The sequence below is a fragment of the Microcaecilia unicolor genome, chromosome 7 (assembly GCF_901765095.1).
Source record: "Microcaecilia unicolor chromosome 7, aMicUni1.1, whole genome shotgun sequence".
Classification (NCBI taxonomy): Eukaryota; Metazoa; Chordata; class Amphibia; order Gymnophiona; family Siphonopidae; genus Microcaecilia; species Microcaecilia unicolor.
Genome location: NC_044037.1, coordinates 11,758,021 through 11,778,949, shown reverse-complemented (window position 1 = coordinate 11,778,949; position 20,929 = coordinate 11,758,021). Strand labels below are relative to the sequence as shown.

At 45.1% G+C, this 20,929-nt stretch overlaps 2 protein-coding genes across 3 annotated transcripts in view; one reads left to right on the top strand and one right to left on the bottom strand.

The window, feature by feature from the left end:
* Nucleotides 1–6,431, bottom strand: part of MTMR8 (myotubularin related protein 8) — a 96,233-nt gene extending 89,802 nt beyond the window's left edge. The window contains exon 1 of one of the 2 annotated variants that reach the window (XR_003942883.1): nucleotides 6,309–6,431. Coding sequence is in view for 1 of the 2 variants with exons in the window: in XM_030210238.1 (XP_030066098.1) it covers nucleotides 6,309–6,332 (24 nt within the window). In the remaining variant the exon portion in view is untranslated. The remainder of the gene's footprint in view (nucleotides 1–6,308) is intronic. The other variant, XM_030210238.1, reaches the window with a different exon arrangement.
* A 3,717-nt stretch (nucleotides 6,432–10,148) lies between these two features.
* Nucleotides 10,149–11,961, top strand: LOC115474361 (protein shisa-1-like). The gene is made up of 2 exons (XM_030209809.1): nucleotides 10,149–10,461; nucleotides 11,441–11,961. The coding sequence occupies exons 1-2, from the start codon at nucleotides 10,149–10,151 to the stop codon at nucleotides 11,959–11,961; spliced, it is 834 nt and encodes a 277-aa protein (XP_030065669.1).
* Nucleotides 11,962–20,929: the final 8,968 nt, after the last annotated feature.

Sequence of the window (20,929 nt, the reverse complement as noted above, 5' to 3'; positions counted from 1 at the left end):
TCTATATTTATGTGGATTTTGCTCACACCTTTTTCAGCAGTAGCTCAAGGTGAGTTACACTGAGGTACACTAGGTATTCCCCTGTCCCAGGAGGACTCAATCTAATTTTGTACCTGAGGTAATGAAGGGTTAAGCGACTTGCCCAAAATCACAAGAAGCAGCAATGGGATTTCACCCGGGCACCCCTGGCTGTCAAGCTTAGTGCTCTAACCACTAGGCTACTCTTCCACACATACATAAAATATGATGGCTCGACAAGCCATGTTTAGGTTAAACAGCTTGCCTGGGGAGGGGGGGGGAAGGAGTCAAAACTAAACACACATACAACATACACACAGTAAGCAAATTTCAAAGAGCATTACAGGAATGAGGAGCTATAATAAAAATTTACAAGAGGCACACCAAAAAAGGTTGCCACTAATTTATTTTTAATCATTACTTATTCATATTTTTAATACATATCAAAACAATATAGGATACAACCTGATGACTGCATATGAAATATGATGACCTGATGTGATGTCAAGTCCTTGTTCTACATTTGGATTGTAAAAAAGTCGCCCTTTTTGGAACTCCTATGGCATCAGAGTCCCTCTCTCTGGGTCATCATCACTCCTTTTTTCACTTGACCAACACAGATGTTACTGAACGTTAGTTTAGTACCAAATGAGGTGCCACAACAGCAAGACCTAAAAACAGCACCCACAGAGAATAAACCACTCAAATGCTCAAAAAAGGGTAGGACCTGACAAGATATTAGATAAACAGCAGGCTTGTAACAGGGCTGGGAAAAAGGGAAAGCTGCACAGGGTGCAAAACTTCTTTAGGGGCAGAAAAATGATTGAACTGCAGCTATGGGCTGGCAACAGATGCAAAAACTAGGAAGAGTACTAGCTGTATCATCCTGGTTGTGGAAGAAAAGAAAAGGTGGGCAACTCACTTCTATGGATGAGGTTTTATGGATTTGCTCGTGTAAATCATGGGAAAGGTTGCATTTTATTGTGATTTAATAACTACCTTTATAAAGACATTTATCCAAGGCAGTGTACTGCAGGTACAGTTTAACATAAAAATTCCAAGTTTGCTAACAGCATAACAACAGTGAAATGACCAGTAAATAAGTTAAGCTTACATTTACTTCTGTTTCATTTCAAGGTTTTGTTGAACAGAAGTCTGATATTTCTTAAGCTTTTTAAGTCACGTTTTGATATTTCCATTTAAAAATTAACTGAAACATACATTTGCTAAGGTTGTGATCGATGACTGCAGCAGGTAGGGTATAAATGTTTGCTACACAACTAGCAACAGACTCCTTTTGTGATGAGATGTTATCCATGAATTATATAGCATGCACTCTTCTTAAAGAATGTGCACTATGGACACGATTCTATAAAGATGTTGAGAAATCCGAGCAAAACATTTAAGCGCTAAGCTGATCCACACCCTTTATAGAATAGTGACTAAGCACATTTAAGGTATCAGCAAGTACACCTGCACCTAAGTTAGGCACCGATTGGGTCTATCCTTTTAACACACAAATTTGGGGAACACCCCCGGCCCTGCGCATTGTTATAGAACACAATGCACAGATAAATCCCAATTTAGGCTAAATCAGCGGCCAAAGAGTCGGTTGGGCCGCTGGACGAAAATGGTGTTAAAGGGGCGATCAAGGAGGACAAAGCCGTAGCGGAGAAATTAAATGAATTCTTTGCTTCGGTCTTCACCGAGGAGGATTTGGGGGGGGACACCGGTGCCGGAAAGAATATTTGAAGCGGGGGAGTCGGAGAAACTAAACAAATTCTCTGTAACCTTGGAGGATGTAATGGGTCAGTTCAGCAAGCTGAAGAGTAGTAAATCACCGGGACCTGATGGTATTCATCCCAGAGTATTAATAGAACTAAAAAATGAACTTGCGGAGCTACTGTTAGAAATATGCAATCTGTCCCTAAAATCGAGTGAAATACCGGAAGACTGGAGGGTAGCCAATGTTACTCCGATTTTTAAGAAAGGTTCCAGAGGAGATCCGGGAAATTATAGACCGGTGAGTCTGACGTCGGTGCCGGGCAAGATGGTGGAGGCTATTATTAAGAATAAAATTGCAGAGCATATACAAAAACATGGACTGATGAGACAAAGTCAGCACGGATTTAGTGAAGGGAAGTCTTGCCTCACCAATCTAATGCATTTTTTTGAGGGGGTAAGCAAACATGTGGACAATGGGGAGCCGGTTGATATTGTATATCTGGATTTTCAGAAGGCGTTTGACAAAGTGCCGCACGAAAGACTCCTGAAGAAATTGCAGAGTCATGGAATCGGAGGTAGGGTATTATTATGGATTAAGAACTGGTTGAAAGATAGGAAGCAGAGAGTAGGATTGCGTGGCCAGTATTCTCAGTGGAGGAGGGTAGTTAGTGGGGTCCCGCAGGGGTCTGTGCTGGGTCCGTTGCTTTTTAATGTATTTATAAATGACCTAGAGATGGGAATAACTAGTGAGGTAATTAAATTCGCCGATGACACAAAATTATTCAGGGTCGTCAAGTCGCAGGAGGAATGTGAACGATTACAGGAGGACCTTGCGAGACTGGGAGAATGGGCGTGCAAGTGGCAGATGAAGTTCAATGTTGACAAGTGCAAAGTGATGCATGTGGGTAAGAGGAACCCGAATTATAGCTACGTCTTGCAAGGTTCCGCGTTAGGAGTTACGGATCAAGAAAGGGATCTGGGTGTCGTCGTCGATGATACGCTGAAACCTTCCGCTCAGTGTGCTGCTGCGGCTAGGAAAGCGAATAGAATGTTGGGTGTTATTAGGAAGGGTATGGAGTCCAGGTGTGCGGATGTTATAATGCCGTTGTATCGCTCCATGGTGCGACCGCACCTGGAGTATTGTGTTCAGTACTGGTCTCCGTATCTCAAAAAAGATATAGTAGAATTGGAAAAGGTACAGCGAAGGGCGACGAAAATGATAGTGGGGATGGGACGACTTTCCTATGAAGAGAGGCTGAGAAGGCTAGGGCTTTTCAGCTTGGAGAAGAGACGGCTGAGGGGAGATATGATAGAAGTGTATAAAATAATGAGTGGAATGGATCGGGTGGATGTGAAGCGACTGTTCACGCTATCCAAAAATACTAGGACTAGAGGGCATGAGTTGAAGCTACAGTGTGGTAAATTTAAAACGAATCGGAGAAAATTTTTCTTCACCCAACGTGTAATTAGACTCTGGAATTCATTGCCGGAGAACGTGGTACGGGCGGTTAGCTTGACGGAGTTTAAAAAGGGGTTAGATAGATTCCTAAAGGACAAGTCCATAGACCGCTATTAAATGGACTGGAAAAATTCCTCATTTTTAGGTATAACTTGTCTGGAATGTTTTTACGTTTGGGGAGCGTGCCAGGTGCCCTTGACCTGGATTGGCCACTGTCGGTGACAGGATGCTGGGCTAGATGGACCTTTGGTCTTTCCCAGTATGGCACTACTTATGTACTTATGTACTTATGATTGTTTCAGGTTTATTAATAATTCAAAGTTAAATTTTATGGCGTGATGAGAGCCAACGCAGTTTCATAATTTCTTATTACACAAAGATGGCTCCATGCAACATATGCCGGATTCAAAGAACAAAGCCTTAAGAAACGCCAAACTGCCCAAAATACTGCAGCCAGACTCATATTTGGAAAAGCAAAATACGAAAGCGCCAAACCCCTAAGAGAAAAACTAAATTGGCTCCCACTGAAAGAACGAATTGCGTTCAAAATCTGTACCGTGGTTCATAAAATCATTCATGGCAAAGCTCCGACATATATGATGGACCTCATAGACTTACCAACCAGGAACGCAAAAAGATCAGCACGCACATTCTTGAACCTCCACTACCCCAGTTGCAAAGAACTTAAATATAAATCAATATATGCATCTGGCTTCTCCTACGTCAGCTCGCAACTGTGGAATGCACTACCAAAGGCCTTAAAAACAATGCACGACTTACTAGCCTTCCGAAAGTTACTAAAGACCAACCTGTTCGAGAAGACATATCATATTGAGCCATCACAAATGACATAACATCAAAACTTGATTAGAACCAGATGATACAGTATTCTCTACACCTGATTGTATCTATAAATTTGTCACCTGTGAACATTAACGCATTACCCCTTATCTCTTATGGCTGTAATGAACTACATATCCAATCTACTTTATTTACTTCTAACATTTATGAACTTTATTAGAACATTACTTTGTATTTTTCACTCCGGAATGGTGATCGCCATCACGGAATAATGTAAGCCACATTGAGCCTGCAAAAAGGTGGGATAATGTGGGATACAAATGTACAAATAAATACTCTTCAGTCTTCATTTAAAGCTTGAGCACCCTTGGACTCATGGTGCTCTCTTAACTGCCCTGATCACCTTCATTGCTACTTTATTATTTTTTTTCTGGACTTTTTAACTAAGCAGTCTGTGAATTATCACATCATGTACAAGTGATGCTCTCCTGTTCTGTTACATATTAACTTGTACACTGTAGACAGTCGATTAAGAAAAAAAAAAACATTTAAATAAAAAGTTTGAAAAGTTTGATATACCGCCCATGAGTTAAAGCTTTTAGAGTGGTTTACGTGTAAATTTATAAAATAATAAAAACCAAAGAAAGAGTATAGGAAGCATAGAGCTGGAAAGATAAGAAGAAAAGAAATAAGAAACAGCAAAGTCATGCCGGCGATGAAGCCCATTCGGTTGTACTTCTTCAGGTGATCAGTGCCAGTCAATTAAATTTGCGCACGCAAATCTAGACGCCATATATAGAATCCGAGGGTAAGTGATGATAAAAAAAGAAAGGTTTTTTTGGCAGCCTATCCCTAAGGTCAGGCATCCCCATCTTATGAAGTTTCTGGATATAGCAGTTCTGTGCATCTATTTTGCCCCTGGGGTACATCCGCTTTTAGGACTCTGCAGGACAGGTGCATTCTTCCTGTGCCCCTATTAAAAAGTCCCTTTAGTTTTTTTACAGCAAGAAACAGCAGCGGCTCAGATCTGACAACTTCACGCCCGTCAACATCCTTCCCGTGAGTAACAGCCTGACACCCCTCTCCCCCTACTACCACTACTACTATTTATCACTTCTATAGCACTACAAGGCATACGCAGCGCTGCACAAACATAGAAGGAAGACAGTCCCTGCTCAAAGAGCTTACAATCTAATAGACAAAAAATAAATAAAGTAAGCACATCAAATCAATTAATGTGATCGGGAAGGAAGAGAGGAGGGTAGGTGGAGGCGAGTGGTTACGAGTCAAAAGCAATGTCAAAGAGGTGGGCTTTCAGTCTAGATTTAAAGGTGGCCAAGGATGGGGCAAGACGAAAGACAGTCCCTGCTCAAAGAGCTTACAATCTAATAGACAAAAAATAAATAAAGTAAGCAAATCAAATCAATTCACGTGAACGGGAAGGAAGAGAGGAGGGTAGGTGGAGGCCAGTGGTTACAAGTGGTTACGAGAGGTGGGCTTTCAGTCTAGATTTAAAGGTGGCCAAGGATGGGGCAAAGACGTAGGGGCTCAGGAAGTCTATTCCAGGCATAGGGTGCAGCGAGACAGAAGGCGCGAAGTCTGGAGTTGGCAGTAGTGGAGAAGGGAACAGATAAGAAGGATTTATCCATGGAGCGGAGTGCACGGGAAGGGGTGTAGGGAAGGACGAGTGTGGAGAGATACTGGGGAGCAGCAGAGTGAGTACATTTATAGGTTAGTAGAAGAAGTTTGAACAGGATGTGAAAACGGATAGGGAGCCAGTGAAGGGTCTTGAGGAGAGGGGTAGTATGAGTAAAGCGACCCTGGCGGAAGACGAGACGGGCAGCAGAGTTTTGAACCGACTGGAGGGGGGAGAGGTGACTAAGTGGGAGGCCAGCAAGAAGCAGATTGCAGTAGTCTAAACGAGAGGTGACAAGGGTGTGGATGAGGGTTTTGGTAGAGTGCTCGGAAAGAAAGGGGCGGATTTTACGGATGTTGTAAAGAAAGAAACGACAGGTCTTGGCGGTCTGCTGGATATGAGCAGAGAAGGAGAGAGAAGAGTCAAAGATGACCCCAAGGTTTCGAGCTGAGGAGACAGGGAGAATGAGAGAGCCATGAACAGAAATAGAAAATGGGGGGAGCAGGAGGTGGGTTTGGGGGGGGAAAATGAGAAGCTCGGTTTTGGTCATATTTAATTTCAGGTGGCAGCAGGGCCAGGGGCGCGACCACACCTCTCTCTCTCTCTCTCTCTCTCTCTCTCACCCCTGACACTCGTTAACACTCAGCCACCGCCTCCAGCGCGTCTTACCTTGGGCGTGGAGATGTGCTCCATTCTCGCCAGCTCCGTCCCGTCTCCCCCCTCCCTTCTCTCGCACCCTATGGGGGGGGGGGGGGGAACTCACCGCCCAATGCCCGTTCCGCCCTCCCTGCTGCCTTCCATGTTCCTTCAGCGACTCGAGCGCGCCCGCCGCCGCCCACTGAGAGAAACGTCGCGAGATCTGGTAGCAGTAACTATGGAGACCGAGGCAGTCATTTCCTGCTGGGGCGGAGCGGAACTCGAAGCATCATCATCCCAGGGGCGGAGCCTTCTGTCACCTGACGCCGAGGGGACCTCCTCCTCCTCCTCCTTGGACTGGAATTACCCAACCCCGAAGAAGTTTAATAAGGAAACCAAAGGGAGCGGCTCTGGCGGGTACAGACAAGGAGGTTTAATGGACAGGAGTGCAAGTGAGCCTAGCCAAGCCACTGTAAAAAAGGAAGCCAATTAGGTTAATCTCTGTTTCCATCCCCCCGCCCAGCCGTCATCTCTCTAGCACACTCAAAACCAAAGCAAGCAAAACCTATCAGCTGCTGCATCCACGTTATCGTCCATCTGTAACAAGTCTGTTTCAATTGGATAGGCAGTGCCTAAAAAGGTGGACAGCTTTTTAATTTATTTGAAAGCTTTCCCTATGTAGATATGATTATAAATATCACAAAATAACAATTGAATATAACTAAAACAGCTTAAAAAATTATTATAGCTGGTAGAAACAGAAATATTAAACTCTGTATTTTGTGCTCATTTTTCTACACTAAAATCTAAATAAAATAAATAACATGAGTAACATAGTAGATGATGGCAGATAAAAACCTGTATGGTCCATCCAGTCTGCGCAACAAGATAAACTCAGTGTATGAGCTACTTTATATCTATACTACTACTTAACATTTCTAGAGCGCTACTAGGGTTACGCAGCGCTGTACAATTTAACAAAGAGAGACAGTCCCTGGTCAAGGAGCTTACAATCTAATAGATAAGAGTGAGACAAATATAGGACAATCAAGCCATTGTGACATCACTGATGAGGTTGGCTCTTAGGCATTGGTGGAATGAGGCATTATGACATCACAATCTCAGCTCTGGTTAAATCACTGCTATATGTAATACTACTACTACTTAACATTTCTAGAGCACTACTAGGGTTACACAGCGCTGTACAATTTAACAAAGAGAGACAGTCCCTGCTCAAAGAGCTTACAATCTAATAGACAAGTGAACGGTCGGTCCGATAGGGGCAGTCAAATCTATACCTGACCTTGATTTGTATCTGCCATTTTCAGGGCACAGACCGTAGGTGTCTGCCGAGCACTAGCTTTGCTTCCCAATTACCGGTGTTGCCACCCAGTACTAAGCTTCTGTGGATCCATTCCTTCTGAACAGGATTCCTTTGTGTTTATCCCATGCATTTTTGAATTCCACTACCATTTTCATCACCGCCACGTCCTATGGGAGGGCATTCCATGTATCCACCACCCTCTCAGTGAAAAAATAATTCCTGACATTTGTCCTGAGTCTGCCCCCCTTCAGCCTCAATTCAGGTCCTCTAGTTCTACCACCTTCCCTTCTCCGGAAAAGGTTTGTTTGTGGATCAATACCTTTCAAATATTTGAACGTCTGTATCATATCACCCCTGTTTCTTCTTTCCTCCAGGGTATACATGTTCATGTCATCAAGTCTCTCCTCATACGTCTTGTAACACAAATCCCATACCATTTTTGTAGCGTTTCTTTGCACCGCTTCATGTCTTTTCACATCCTTAGCAAGATAGGGCCTCCAAAACTGAGCACAATACTCCACCTGAGGCCTCACCAACGACTTGTACAGGGGCATCAACACCTCTTTCCTTCTGTTGTATACACTGTATACAATATAGAAGGCCAAATTTCAATGAGGATATCCTGTTTCCTGATGGGTTCATCTTAACTGTTGTTGTAATCTGCCTTGGGAAGCCTAGTATTATAAAGATGATGGAATATATTGAAATTAAATAGAAATAAAATTAAACTCTCTGTTCAGTTACTTCCTGTTCCGGGGCAGAGGGAGCAGGGAGCCAGTGGAGCCGACAGGCGTGCGGCTGTTCTCTGCACCCTCCAGCAGCCAAGAATGCACCAGGGGGGGGGCTTGATGCGCCAGGGAGGGGGGTGTCATTGCACCGAGGGGGGGTTGTGCTGCACCCTGGGGGGGATGCCGCTGCATCTGGGGGGGTGCGAAGCGGCGATCCGCCCCGGGTGGCAGCCGACCTAGGATCACCACTGCAACATATGCCTCCAGCTTCTCCTGTACATGCACCCAGTTAAAGAATGCATTGCCAAAAGTCCTGAAAATCATGAACAATTACCTACATTTCCGAAAAAACCTGAAGACCCACCTTTTCAGAAAGTCAAACCCCACAGAACCAACTTAAGGGGCCCTTTTACTAAGCCGCGTAAGCATCCATGTGCACCTAATACGCACCAAAATGGACGTTCTGCGCGGCTACCACGTGGCTCTTGTGGTCATTTCTTTTTTGTCGCACGGCCCAAAAATAATTTCGGATGCGTGTATCGGATGCAGACCAAGTGGCATTTGGCGCACGTAGGTCATTACCACCCGGTTACCGCATGAGACTTTACCACTAGGTCAATGGCTGGCGGTAAGGTCGCAGACCCAAAATGGACACACAGCAATTTTGATTTTGCCACGCGTCCATTTTCGGCAAAAAGTTTAAAAAGGCCTTTTTTACAGACGTGCTGAAATATGAATTGGTGCGCACCCAAAACCCGTGCCTACACTACTGCAAGCCATTTTTCAGCACCCCTTTGTAAAAGGACCCCTAAATGCCCAAACTACCGAAACACAACCTAAATAATCACAAAAACGGACAATAATACAAACCTTTCACCACAGAGCCGGTGATGGGAGGCAGGGCTAGTGCTGGGCAGACTTCTACGATCTGTGCCATGAAAATGGCAGATACAAATCAAGATAAGGTATACATAAAAAGTAGCACATATGAGTTATCTTGTTGGGCAGACTGGATGGACCGTGCAGGTCTTTCTCTGCCGTCATCTACTATGTTACTTATGTTACCCATTTCTACCCCATGAAAACTGTAAGTTTCGAACTACGCAAGTTCTAATCAATTACACTATACACTCTGTATTCATTTACTCCCGAATCTGTAACCATCTCTCCAGAACCAAGTAAGTCACATTGAACCTACAAAAAGGTGGGGAAATGTGGGCTACAAATGCAATAATAAATAAATAAAATATCTGTAATGTAACACTTTTAAAACATTTCTATAGTTTCCTGACCTGTTAATGTGATCCCTCAGCCATTAAGATTGTGCACAGTGACGATTCAAGCCTAGAAAATCTCTTCCATCTCCTATATTTTTTGACTGTCCCTGAGCTGTCAACCTTTCTGTACCTTTGTGTCAGTTTTCTAACAGCAGACGTAATTACAGCCAGAAATTCACCTGCCCAAGAAAGCTCTGAGGTTCAGAGTGCTTTTCTTGTGCTCCTGCAGAGGTAATTATGGGATGGTCTGGGATGTGGAGGGCAAGCACATCACACAATAGGTGGGAATGGGGTCATTAGCTTGACTGGATCCTTTCACCAGCCCCATAACAGGGAGGAGCTGCAAAGCACAGGAGGGTTCTCCAAAGCCCCAGGATGATGACTCACTTCAGAGTCCCTCACTATCCTACCTGGATGGGACCAGCTGAGAGGAGAGGGAGGCAGCAGAAAGAGACACCTTGTAATGAGCAAAGCTGAGCCCCAGTGCACAACTTTGGTTTGATTCAGGTGTTTTTGGCTCTTGGAAGTCTTGGTTGTCTCTATCATGGTGTGCACTGGACTGTTGCCTCTACTACTGGGTCCCTGCATCCTGGGGGTGCTTGTCTCTGTTTCCGGGAAGCTGTTTGGGAGTGGAGAGTACTGCCACGGCTGGACTACTGGTCACCAAGTCTGGCATGAAGGCTTTCAGTGCCCTGAGAGATATGATGCCCCTGAAGCTACATTTTGCTGTGGCTCCTGCAACCTCAGGTACTGCTGCACTAGCCGTGAAACCAGGCTGGACCAGGGCCTGTGCTACAATGAGAACCTCATGGATCTGGTAGCCACAGAGGACCACAGCAGCACGAAAAATGCAACAGGTGAGCAGGGATTTGGGGGGGGAAATGTCACTGAAATTATTTACTGGTAGGCCTTTTACTGACTCCTGTAGACGCTTAACCTTTTGAAACTTAGGAGTTGATATTGAAAGCGATTTAACCAGCCAGGAGCCATTTCTGGCTGGTTAAATGGCTTGTTCGGGGGGCTAACCAGCCATATTCAGTGGCTCTTAACCGATTAGTGCCCAACTCAAAACCGACTATTTTGGGAGTGTTCCAGAGTAGAGACAGCACTTGGCCAGTTAAGTGCCGATATTCAGCACTTAACCGGCAGAGCCGGTGGGGGGAGGCGGGGCTGGTGGTTGGGAGGCGGGACTAGTGCTGTGCCCTGAAAATGGCAGAAACAAATCAAGGTCAGGTATGCACATAAAGTAGCACATATGAGTTTAAATTGTTGGGCAGACTGGATGGACCGTGCAGGTCTTTTTCTGCCGTCATCTACTTAAGTGACTAAGGTAACTGCATCAATAGGACCACGTGAAAGCTAGTCCTGTCGCTATGCAGTTCGCCATAGCCGGTTAATATTGCTGAATATCACACTTAACCAGCCATGGTTTTGCCTGCTCTGTAAACCCGGAAATTCAATGCTGGAGCCCAGACATGTCCCGGCACTGAATTTCCAGGAATAACACTGGTGACAGTCAGCAAAAATGCTGATTACCGCCAGCTGAATATTGACCCCTTAGGCTTTAATTATCTCTGCATCTGCATAATACTCAGATTTAATGTTACAGAGCAAAGACTTTGCAAGTCTGTGCCGAGCTGGCGAGAGATCCTCTGCTACATGACATTGGTTCAATCACTTGACATGTTGGCATTCTGATGCCACTCTCAGCCTGAACCTGTGTACGAAGTTGCAGGGGATAGTGAAAGGTTAATCTTTCATAATGTTTTCGTAGGTGGCATTGATGGGAATAGATCTTCATAGTTCGATAACTGAGTCCTCATTTTTCCTTTCTAGTGCCCACGTATTTGCCCTTCCTGCTAGTTGCCAGTGTGTTTCTGGCCTTTGTTGTGGCTGGTTCCCTCCTGGGCCTTTGCTGTTGCAGATGCCAAAATCCTGGGGGTGAAATGCCACAGAGTGGCCCTCTGCCCGTCCAGGGCCAGCTCCTAGAGCCACAGCCTGCTGCTGACACCAGGGCACCTCCGTGCCTCTGGAGCTCCAGTTCAAACTCAGCTGCATCAGACTCGGCAAGTGGCCATCCCCAGGCATCTGAAGATCTGAACCTCTACAAGAGTATGCCAGCACATTTCCCCAGTATGGGATGCCCGCAGGGGGCTCAGTACCACCCATCAATCAAGGTACCTTTTATACAGTCTGCATTTGTGAGGTACGGGGCACCAGCGGAACATGCCATCCTTATGAACATGACGTCAGCACCCTTACTGGATGAGAGAACTCTATATAAACACTTGACTCATTCATACCCTGCAGGGGTGGTACGCTGTGATCAAGGGATGTACTCTGGAGCCCCTCGTTAAAAGACTAGGATATTATAAGAACTATAATGTGTGCAATAAACCTGAAATAGGAGACACCTAAAGGTGATGAGTGACATCCCTTAATATTCTGTAAAATAAAGAACTCAAATGATTATTTGTCGACCACCACCCATTAAAAAGACATGGCTTAATGTGGACTGCCTTTCTAGAATGCTCCTTCTGTACTTTTGTGTTTTAATGCTAACCATACTGCTGGTGTGCAAGGACCTGGTTAATTGCTTCTGACTGTCCAGAGAAGATCCCATAACCTGGATCCAGCTAGTGACTGTCCCCAGCTGCATCATTTTTTAATTTAACTCCTCAGTAGGTCCAGGAATGGATTAAAAGAATTGGGTAAAGGTAGGGAGAGAGCTAACAAAGGATTATGTTAAACCTTTTTCTATTGTAGGGAAAGGTTTTTAATTTGCATTTTTAAAGAGGTCCTGATTGCTTCACAGAGGGGGGGGGGGGGGGGAAGGGTAGCTGCTAAAGCTGACAGAGCTATGCCCACAGCTAGTCCTGGATTAAGGGCTCTGCTGTTTGCAAACTGCTAATGCCAATATGAACCATTGGTACATTCTTTATTGTTATCATCTTGGCTATTGTAATTTGATTTACTTGGGTTTATCCAAGTTTGATACTGTGCTTCCTTTTTTACTCCAAACTTCATTGGCTGCCGATTGCAGCCAGAGTTTCATTTAAACTGGCTTGTTTTCTCTGTGTTGCAAGGGCAGATCCCTAATTATATGCTTGCTTACTTTTCTTTTGCACCCCTAAACAGAGCTCGGAGGCGTACTGTTGATAATTTTTCTACATTTCCAAATGTCAAAGGAAAAAAAAGGGTTAGTAGCAGTTCGATGTTGCAGTCCTATCACAGTCCTATCTGTCATTTAGGAAGTTTTTAAAACCCATTAATGTAGAAAATTTTGTATGTAATATGATTCTCTTCTCTTTACTGCTTCCCAGAAGTTTGTTCTGGTCTCTTTGATTGGAACCAGCTTAGAACCGTAAGGTGTTAGCGGGCTACAAGCCTGGATGTAATGTAAAATGCACCTGTGGCGATCTTAGGTCGGCTGCCACCCGGGGCGGCTCACCGCTGCGCCCCCCCCCCCCCCCCGGGAGCAGCGGCGTCCGTCCCCCCAGGGTGCAGCACAACAATCTCCCCGCGCAATGACACCCCCCTCCCCGGCGCATCAAGCCCCCCCCCCCGGGGTGCATTCTTGGCTGCTGGAGGGTGCAGAGAGCAGCCGCGCACCTGTCGGCTCCACTGGCTCCCTCTGCCCCGGAACAGGAAGTAATCTGTTCCGGGGCAGAGGGAGCAGGGAACCAGCGGAGCCGACAGGCACGCAGCTGCTCTCTGCACCCTCCAGCAGCGTGCACCTGGGGCGGACCGCCCCCACCGCCCCGCCCTTCCTACGCCACTGAAGTGCACTCAAGCATTGTGCAATTTGGAGCCATAAAAAAATCAGTGCTAAGCACGCTTCTGTAAAGGCTGCAAGCCCTTGAGTACACAGCTATGGAATGCACTGTCGCGCAACCTAAAAATGTGCTACGAACTAACCAACTTCCAAAAACTACTGAAGACCCATCTCTTTAATAAAGCATACCACAAAGACCAACAAATGTAAACATACACTACTCCTTCACAGATATTCAGAACTGCCTTATAATATCTGCTTGATATACTTCTATCCTGTTATATCATTATCATGTTACCATGATTCTTCTGTAAACTAAATGTCTTCACCATTCATGATGTATTGTAAGCTACATTCAGCCTGCAAAAAGGTGGGAAAATGTGCGATACAAATGCAATAAATAAATAAATACATTATTTCCCAACACTTCCAGGACCAGGTTGAAAAGAAAATACTTTCTTTTCATCTGGTTTTCTAGGACAACAATATTTTTTGTAAAAGTTGGTGGGAAAGAGTACAAGGGAGTCCTAAAAAATCCTCTGTCCCTTAGTATTCGCCTAAGTCTTTTTCCTGATTCTTACCAGTGATATCACGACAAGGTTGTCCTGGTTTCATAGTCACATTCTAATGAGAGATATCTTGCAGGGAAAGCTGTTTCTAAACAGCAGAAGAAACCAGAAGGATGCTTTTTTTTTTTTTTTAGTCTCTTTCAAAGAAGGTGGCTGGGGCTCAAGGCCTGAGAGTAAGTTTGGTGTCTGGGAGGATCCTGAGAGCATTCTAATATAGCCCCCTGTTTCCTGCAACAATTATGTAGCATATTTTCATCAAGTTGCACATATATTTGTGTTGATTCCCACTTCAGGCACAGGCAGCTCCTTGTGACTCTGGGCAAGTCACTTAACCCTCCATTGCCCCATGTAAGCCACATTGAGCCTGCCATGAGTGGGAAAGCGCAGGGTACAAATGTAACAAAAATAAATAATAAATTATGCAATTAAAAAAATTATAACAATTTTATTTGTGTCATTTCTTGTGCGTCCAGTTACTTTATTTAGCTCATTTTTTGGTGGGTGACGGAGGGAGAAAAAGGATCCTTGTGATCAGTGCTGGGAAAGGAGTAAGGGAACAGAGGAAAGAAGTAGTGATGGGATGTCAGGTGAATGGGGTAGAAGGACAGGGGAGAAGGGGGAGGATAGGGAGAAGTGGGGGGCAGGGAGGGGGAGGGATAATCTACTCTCACCCCTCCCTCCAGACACTGACCTTTTCTCTCACTCTCCACATCCCCTTCAGTTTGTTCACTCACTCTTTCCCTCATATCCCCAATCCCCTCACTTTCAAGTCATATTTTTCTCTCACTCCCTTCCTCCCCACACTTCCTTCTGATCCCCTTCACTCACACTCCATATCCCCTTCAATCCTCTCACTCACTCTTTCCCTCATTGGGGTTCCGGAATCTTGTTATTGTTTGGGTTTCTGCCAGGTACGTGTGACCTGGATTGGTTACTGCTGGAAGCAGGATACTGGGCTAGATGGACCACTGGTCTGACCCAGTATGGCTACTATTATGTTTGGGAAAAATTGGTTTCTAAGAATCTTTTTTACCTAAATATGTGATATGGAAATCTGTTTGTATATCATTTCTCTACACGGACAATGATAAGTTATTGTATGACTTTTTGGTTTCAGTTGCGCTGAAACTGGTCATTTCGCACTGGAAGGATAATTCCCATGTGAATGTGGTGGCGTGGTGGAATTGGATTCTGCTTTATAAAAATATGAGCAATGTGCAGTACTCTCCCTGTCTGGACACAACTCAGCTATCCGCAAATGGAAGTCTTTAGACCTTTTTCTATCCAATAAGGACTAATGTTAGGGTTAGAACTCAGCACTCTGTACCATATTGTGTGTTTTGTTCTGTTCTGTTGCATTTTCTGTGGTGTATTGTTATGATTTAATAAACTTATTATTAAAAAAAAAAGAACCCCTTAATGCGTAAGTGACGCTACTCTATAACCTGCCTGCACAATTTTGTGTGCTAAGCATGAAAATGTGCACACAAAATTATAAAATGAGGGGATTAGATGGCCAGGTGGTACACGGGGCGCTCCGGGAGGACAAGGACAAATGAATCTGTAACTAATGTTACTCCAGCCTTTGGCACCAGAATTTATAGAAAGTTTTTCCTTAACAGAAAAGTCTGATTATTTTTCTGCTCAGATTCCCTCAGGTTTAAGAAGTAGAAGTTGGGTGAGGATAATTGTCTGTTTGCTGCTATCTATTGTTATCCTAAAGATAATCTCAGGGGAGCTTTCCAGAACCAATTTGCAGCCATTATCCCATCCTTAATCCTAGCTCCTCGGACAATGCTGGGAGCTCTTGAAATTCTTTGTCTCAAGCTTTCAGGGCATTTACTTATAAAACTAGTGACTAGCAGGTTAATCAAACCCCTTATAATTTGATTTGATTTTCACAATAAGAAATGACAGAAATGTGCATTTCCATAGCACTACTAGTTAAAAACAATTAGGAAATGAATACGAGAATAAGGGCTTACAATTTAAATGCAGTCGCAGGGGTCGATGCATGCTAATGCTTAGCACGTTCTCCTACACAAAATCTAACTCACCAATGCAGAAATCAAATAGAATGCAGATTGGGCCAGTGCAAAAATTCTGCGTTAATAAGTCAGAATGCGGTTAGCTGGTTAAACGCTATTTAAGTGATCAGTTAAATAGCACTGAATATCGGGGGGGGGGGGGGGGGGGGGGGGGAGGTTGTCTTTGGCTCTGATCCCTTGGTCACTGCACAGGTTCTGTCAGGGGATCAAGGACTTTTGCTAGCCAAGTCATTATGCCATTAGAAGAAAAGTAGTGGTGAGAAATGCAGGGTTGCTGAGACTTCTGCATGCTCGGAGGAGTGGCCTAGTGGTTAGAGCACCGGTCTTACAATCCAGAGGTGGCCGGTTCAAATCCCACTGCTGCTCCTTGTGATCTTGGGCAAGTCACTTAACCCTCCATTGCCTCAGGTACAAACTTAGATTGTGAGCCCTCCTGGGACAGAGAAATATCCAGAGTACCTGAATGTAACTCACCTTCAGCTACTACTGAAAAAGGTGTGAGCAAAATCTAAATAAATAAATAAACCAGAACACCCCTGCTTCGGAGAAAGAGAGAAGAACTGAACAGCTGGAGAAACAGAAGAACATCAGGGTATAATGGTCCCAAGGAAAACAGAGGAGGACCACAAACAAAGAACTAAATAGTGAAGACAAATGACGGCAGTGACCATACCTAAGATTAAACCAGCCCTGGAAAGGGAAATATGAGCCCATTAGAATGGGAGAAGCCTGAAAGAAAATAAATGATTAAGAATAGCCATACTGGGTTAGGCCAATGATCCATCTAGCCCAGTATCCTGTTTCCAGCAGTGGCCAATCCAGATAAGTATCTGGCATAAACCCAAATAGTAGCAACATTCCATGCTACCAATCCCAGGGAAGCAGTGGCTTCCCCAAGTGTGCCTCAATAGTTGACTATGGACTTTTTCTCCAGGAACTTGTCCAAACCTTTTTTAAACCTAGATACGCTAACTGCTGTTTCCACATCCTCCAGCAGTGAGTTCCACAGTTTAACTATTCTTTGAGTGAATAAATATTTCCTCCTATTTGTTTAAAAAGTATTTCCATGTAATTTCATTGAGTGTACCCTGGTCTTTGTACTTTTTGAAAGAGTGAAAAATTGATTCACTTTTACCCATTCTACACCAGTCAGGATTTTATAGACCTCAATCATATCCCCCCTCAGCCGTCTCTTTTGCAAGTGGAAGAGCCCTAACCTCTTTAGCATTTCCTCATATGCTTAAGTGTTTTCTGTTATTTTTGCTGTTTTTTTAATCTCTCTTTTTTTTTAATTTAACAATATTTCACATTTACAACCAAGCAAAAACACTTGTACAGAAAAGTATGATTCACAGTATAAATATTCTATAAAGGAGGAAAATAAACAAAAGGAAATTATACAGAAAATCATACTCAGGTCCATATTATAGGATCCAAGATTACAGATAATGGAGAATCTATATTTAAAAAAAAAGGAAAATAAAAAAAAAGATAACTACGTATGGCCAAGAAAGGGTTCAGGGAGAATTCCGTAAAGGTCACCAAAAGTTAGGTGCCGGGATGACGCATGCTAAGCGTGAATTCTATAATGAGTATTAGCTTAGCGTTCAATGTCACACCTAACTTTGGATGTGAGCACTTACGCCTGGTGTCAGTTAGCCGTTGAAATGCAAGTATTCTACAACCACATATGTAAATCCTGGGAAGGCCCCTCCCCTAGCCACACCCCTTTTGGGGTCGTACACCGGATAAGTTAGGCCCTCAGGTTATAGAGCAGGGGCAGAGGGCAGATCCACTGGTAACTATTAATGACCGCAAATTAGCACTTGTTGAGGTCAATAGTTGATAGGTATCACCTAATTAGTCGATGAGTTTACACATGGATCTGTGATTCGCACCCAGTATTGCTCTTCTAACTCTGAGTGACCTCTACAGAATTTGGGGGGGGGGGGGGGGGGAGGGGTATATGCACCATGTGAATGGTTCAGGGAGTTTATTTTATAAAGGCACATAGGCACCTAGATTAACTTTATAAAATGGGGGCCTTTTTGGATTTCATACATAAGTGTCCTGTTATAAAATCAAGCCCAAATCGACTGCCTGTAGCTCAGGAATGTCCAACCTCGGTCCTCGAGGGCCATAATTCAGTCAGGTTTTCAAGTTTTCCCACCAAATTTTGCGTGAGATCTATTTGCATGCACGGCTTCCACTGTATGCAAACAGATCTCACACATATTACATAGTAACATAGCAGATGACGGCAGATAAAGACCTGTACGATCCATACAGTGTGTCCAACAAGATAAATTCATGACATAAGGTATGATGTGATACTACATACGTATACTTGACCTTGATTTGTCCTTGCCATTTTCAGGACACAGACTGTAGAAGTCTGCCCGGCACTGGCTTCGTTTCCCAATTACTGTTGTTGCCATCTAACCACCACTAAGGTTGTTTGGTTCCATGCCTTCTATACAGGATTCCTTTGTGTTTATCCTACACATTTTTTAATTCCGTTATTGTTCAAAAATGTGTGGGATAAACACATATTCATTGCGGAAATCCTGAATACACTAGCTGGACACTGCAGCTCTAGTTCTTCCTGTTGATAAGTCTTGCTTGTGAGAGAATTAAGGTTCATGCTGTTGCATCTCGGACAGGCAAATCCAAAATGACCACCAAATCTGCAAAATGGAAATAGATGGCTATTTGAATGTAGCAGCAGTGGCGTAGCTACGTGGGGCCACAGGGGCCTGGGCCCCCGTAGATTTGGCCCTGGATGCCCCTGCTGACGCCCTTCTCGACCCCCCCCCTCCCGCCGCCAACCCGCCATCGCCTACATTTGCTGGCGGGGTTCCCCAACCCCCGCCAGCCGAGGTCCTCTTCTTCCGGCGCAAGGCTTCGTTCTGTTTCTGAGTCTGATGTCCTGTGCAGGACGTCAGACTCAGTAACAGAACGAAGCCTTGCGCCGGAAGAAGAGGACCTCGGCTGGCAGGGGTTGGGGTCCCCCGCCAGCAAATGTAGGCGACGGCGGGGGAGGGTTGACGGCGGGAGGGGGGGGGCTTGAGAGGATCGTCGGCAGGGGGGAGTCAAAGTTGTTGTTGGTGGTGGTGGCCGGGGGGGGGGGGCTAAAATGTGACCTCTCACCTTGGGCTCTGGACACCCCTCCCGCCAAAGTCTGGCTACGCCCCTTTGTAGCAGTACAAGGGCCTCATTCATGAAGCCTTTTCTCCATAAGTGCACAGTTGATACAAACCTTGGTACCTGTTCCCAGCGATCTCAAGATACACAGAAAGGACCTGTCCACTCAATATGACATTGTGCAATATTGGAATGGACAATATCTTACCCCAGAGGTTCCCAAACCTGGTCCTGGAGGCACCCCAGCCAATCAGGTTTTCAGTATACCCACAATGAATATTCATGACAGAGATTTGCATGCATTGCCTCCACTGCATGCAGATCTATCTCATGAATATTCACTGTGGATATACTGAAAACCTAACTGGCTGAGGTGCCTTCAGGACCAGGTTTGGGAACCACTGCCCTAACCACTGTTTCCTCTGAGTGGGAGTCCTCCAACTGCATTGCTACCAGCAGATGGTGCTGCTTCAATACTGTGTCTTCAATTGCTAGGGACAGCCAGGTTTCCTGGAATCCTGCAAAGCTTGTCTGTTCTTCACTATTGAAAATGTGATAGTGAAACAGCACACCCCAGTGGCAGGATTGTAAGTGGAGGGCTCCTGCTCGGTTTAGAGAGAACAGTGACCCCAACACAGATTTTAACCCCCCCCCCCCCACACACACACACACACACACAAATTATCCCTGGATAAATAGACAGTATTTGATTAAATGCAATCAAACATATAAACGGCAAGTGATCGACTCATCTACAAATGCACAGTACAGACTTCCCTCTCTGTCCCGCCCTCACGTCAAGACGTCATGACATCAGAGGGCGGAACAGAGAGGGAAATGGAGTTGGACTGTCGGACGCCACCGCTGCCGCCTGCAAACGAACATCGCGCGAACCAACCTCCACCCTCCCCCCCCCCTCCTTATTGGGCCCCCTGCACTGACCTGACAGCGCCTCTCACCTCTGTGTGGAAGCGCTGCAGGTAGGGTTATCATATGGCTCCAGAAAAAGGAGGACGGATTGAGCCAGCCGGGTTTTACTTCCATCATTGCTTTGAAAGCAATGGAAGTAAAACCCGGCTGGCTCAATTACTTCCATTGAAAGCAATGGAAGTAAAACCCGGCTGGCTCAATCCATCCTCCTTTTTTTGGAGCCATATGGTAACCCTAGCGGCAGGCAGCAGCAGAGTGATCTGCTGCAGCCTGCAGCACTTTCACACGGAGGTGAGAGGCGCTGTCAGGTCAGTGCAGGGGGCCCGGCACGGAGGGGGGAGGGAGCGGCGGCGAGGAGGGTAGCTGGATATGGGGGGAGGGCAGGGGGGAGAGGGCATGGTTGCTGGACATGGGGTGAGAGGAGGGTTGCTGGACATGGGGGGAGGGGGGGAGGCCAAGGGAAAGAGGAGGGTTGCTGGATATGGGGGGGGGGGGAGGATCGGTGGACGGGGTGAAGCCAGGGGAGAGAGGAGGGCTGCAATACTTGCCCGTTTTTATGGGCTTAATGGCTAGTATATAATGACAGGTGAAATGACTCCTATAATACAGAAGTAACTGACACTCATGTGTGCTTACATAATAATAGAGGGAGACTCCCACAGATTTCCAGGAAAAGCAGAATAGTTGAAAAAGAGCAACATAGCAAATGGGTTGACAGAAATGAAGCAATCTGCGTATCTCAGCTCAAGATGCTCCTCTTCTGGATGAAATCAAGCTGGAAGATCATTTTTTTTTAAACCCCATAAACATAAACAGTGCACAGAGCTAATCAGAGCTGAGCTTTTGCACGAGGCTTGTG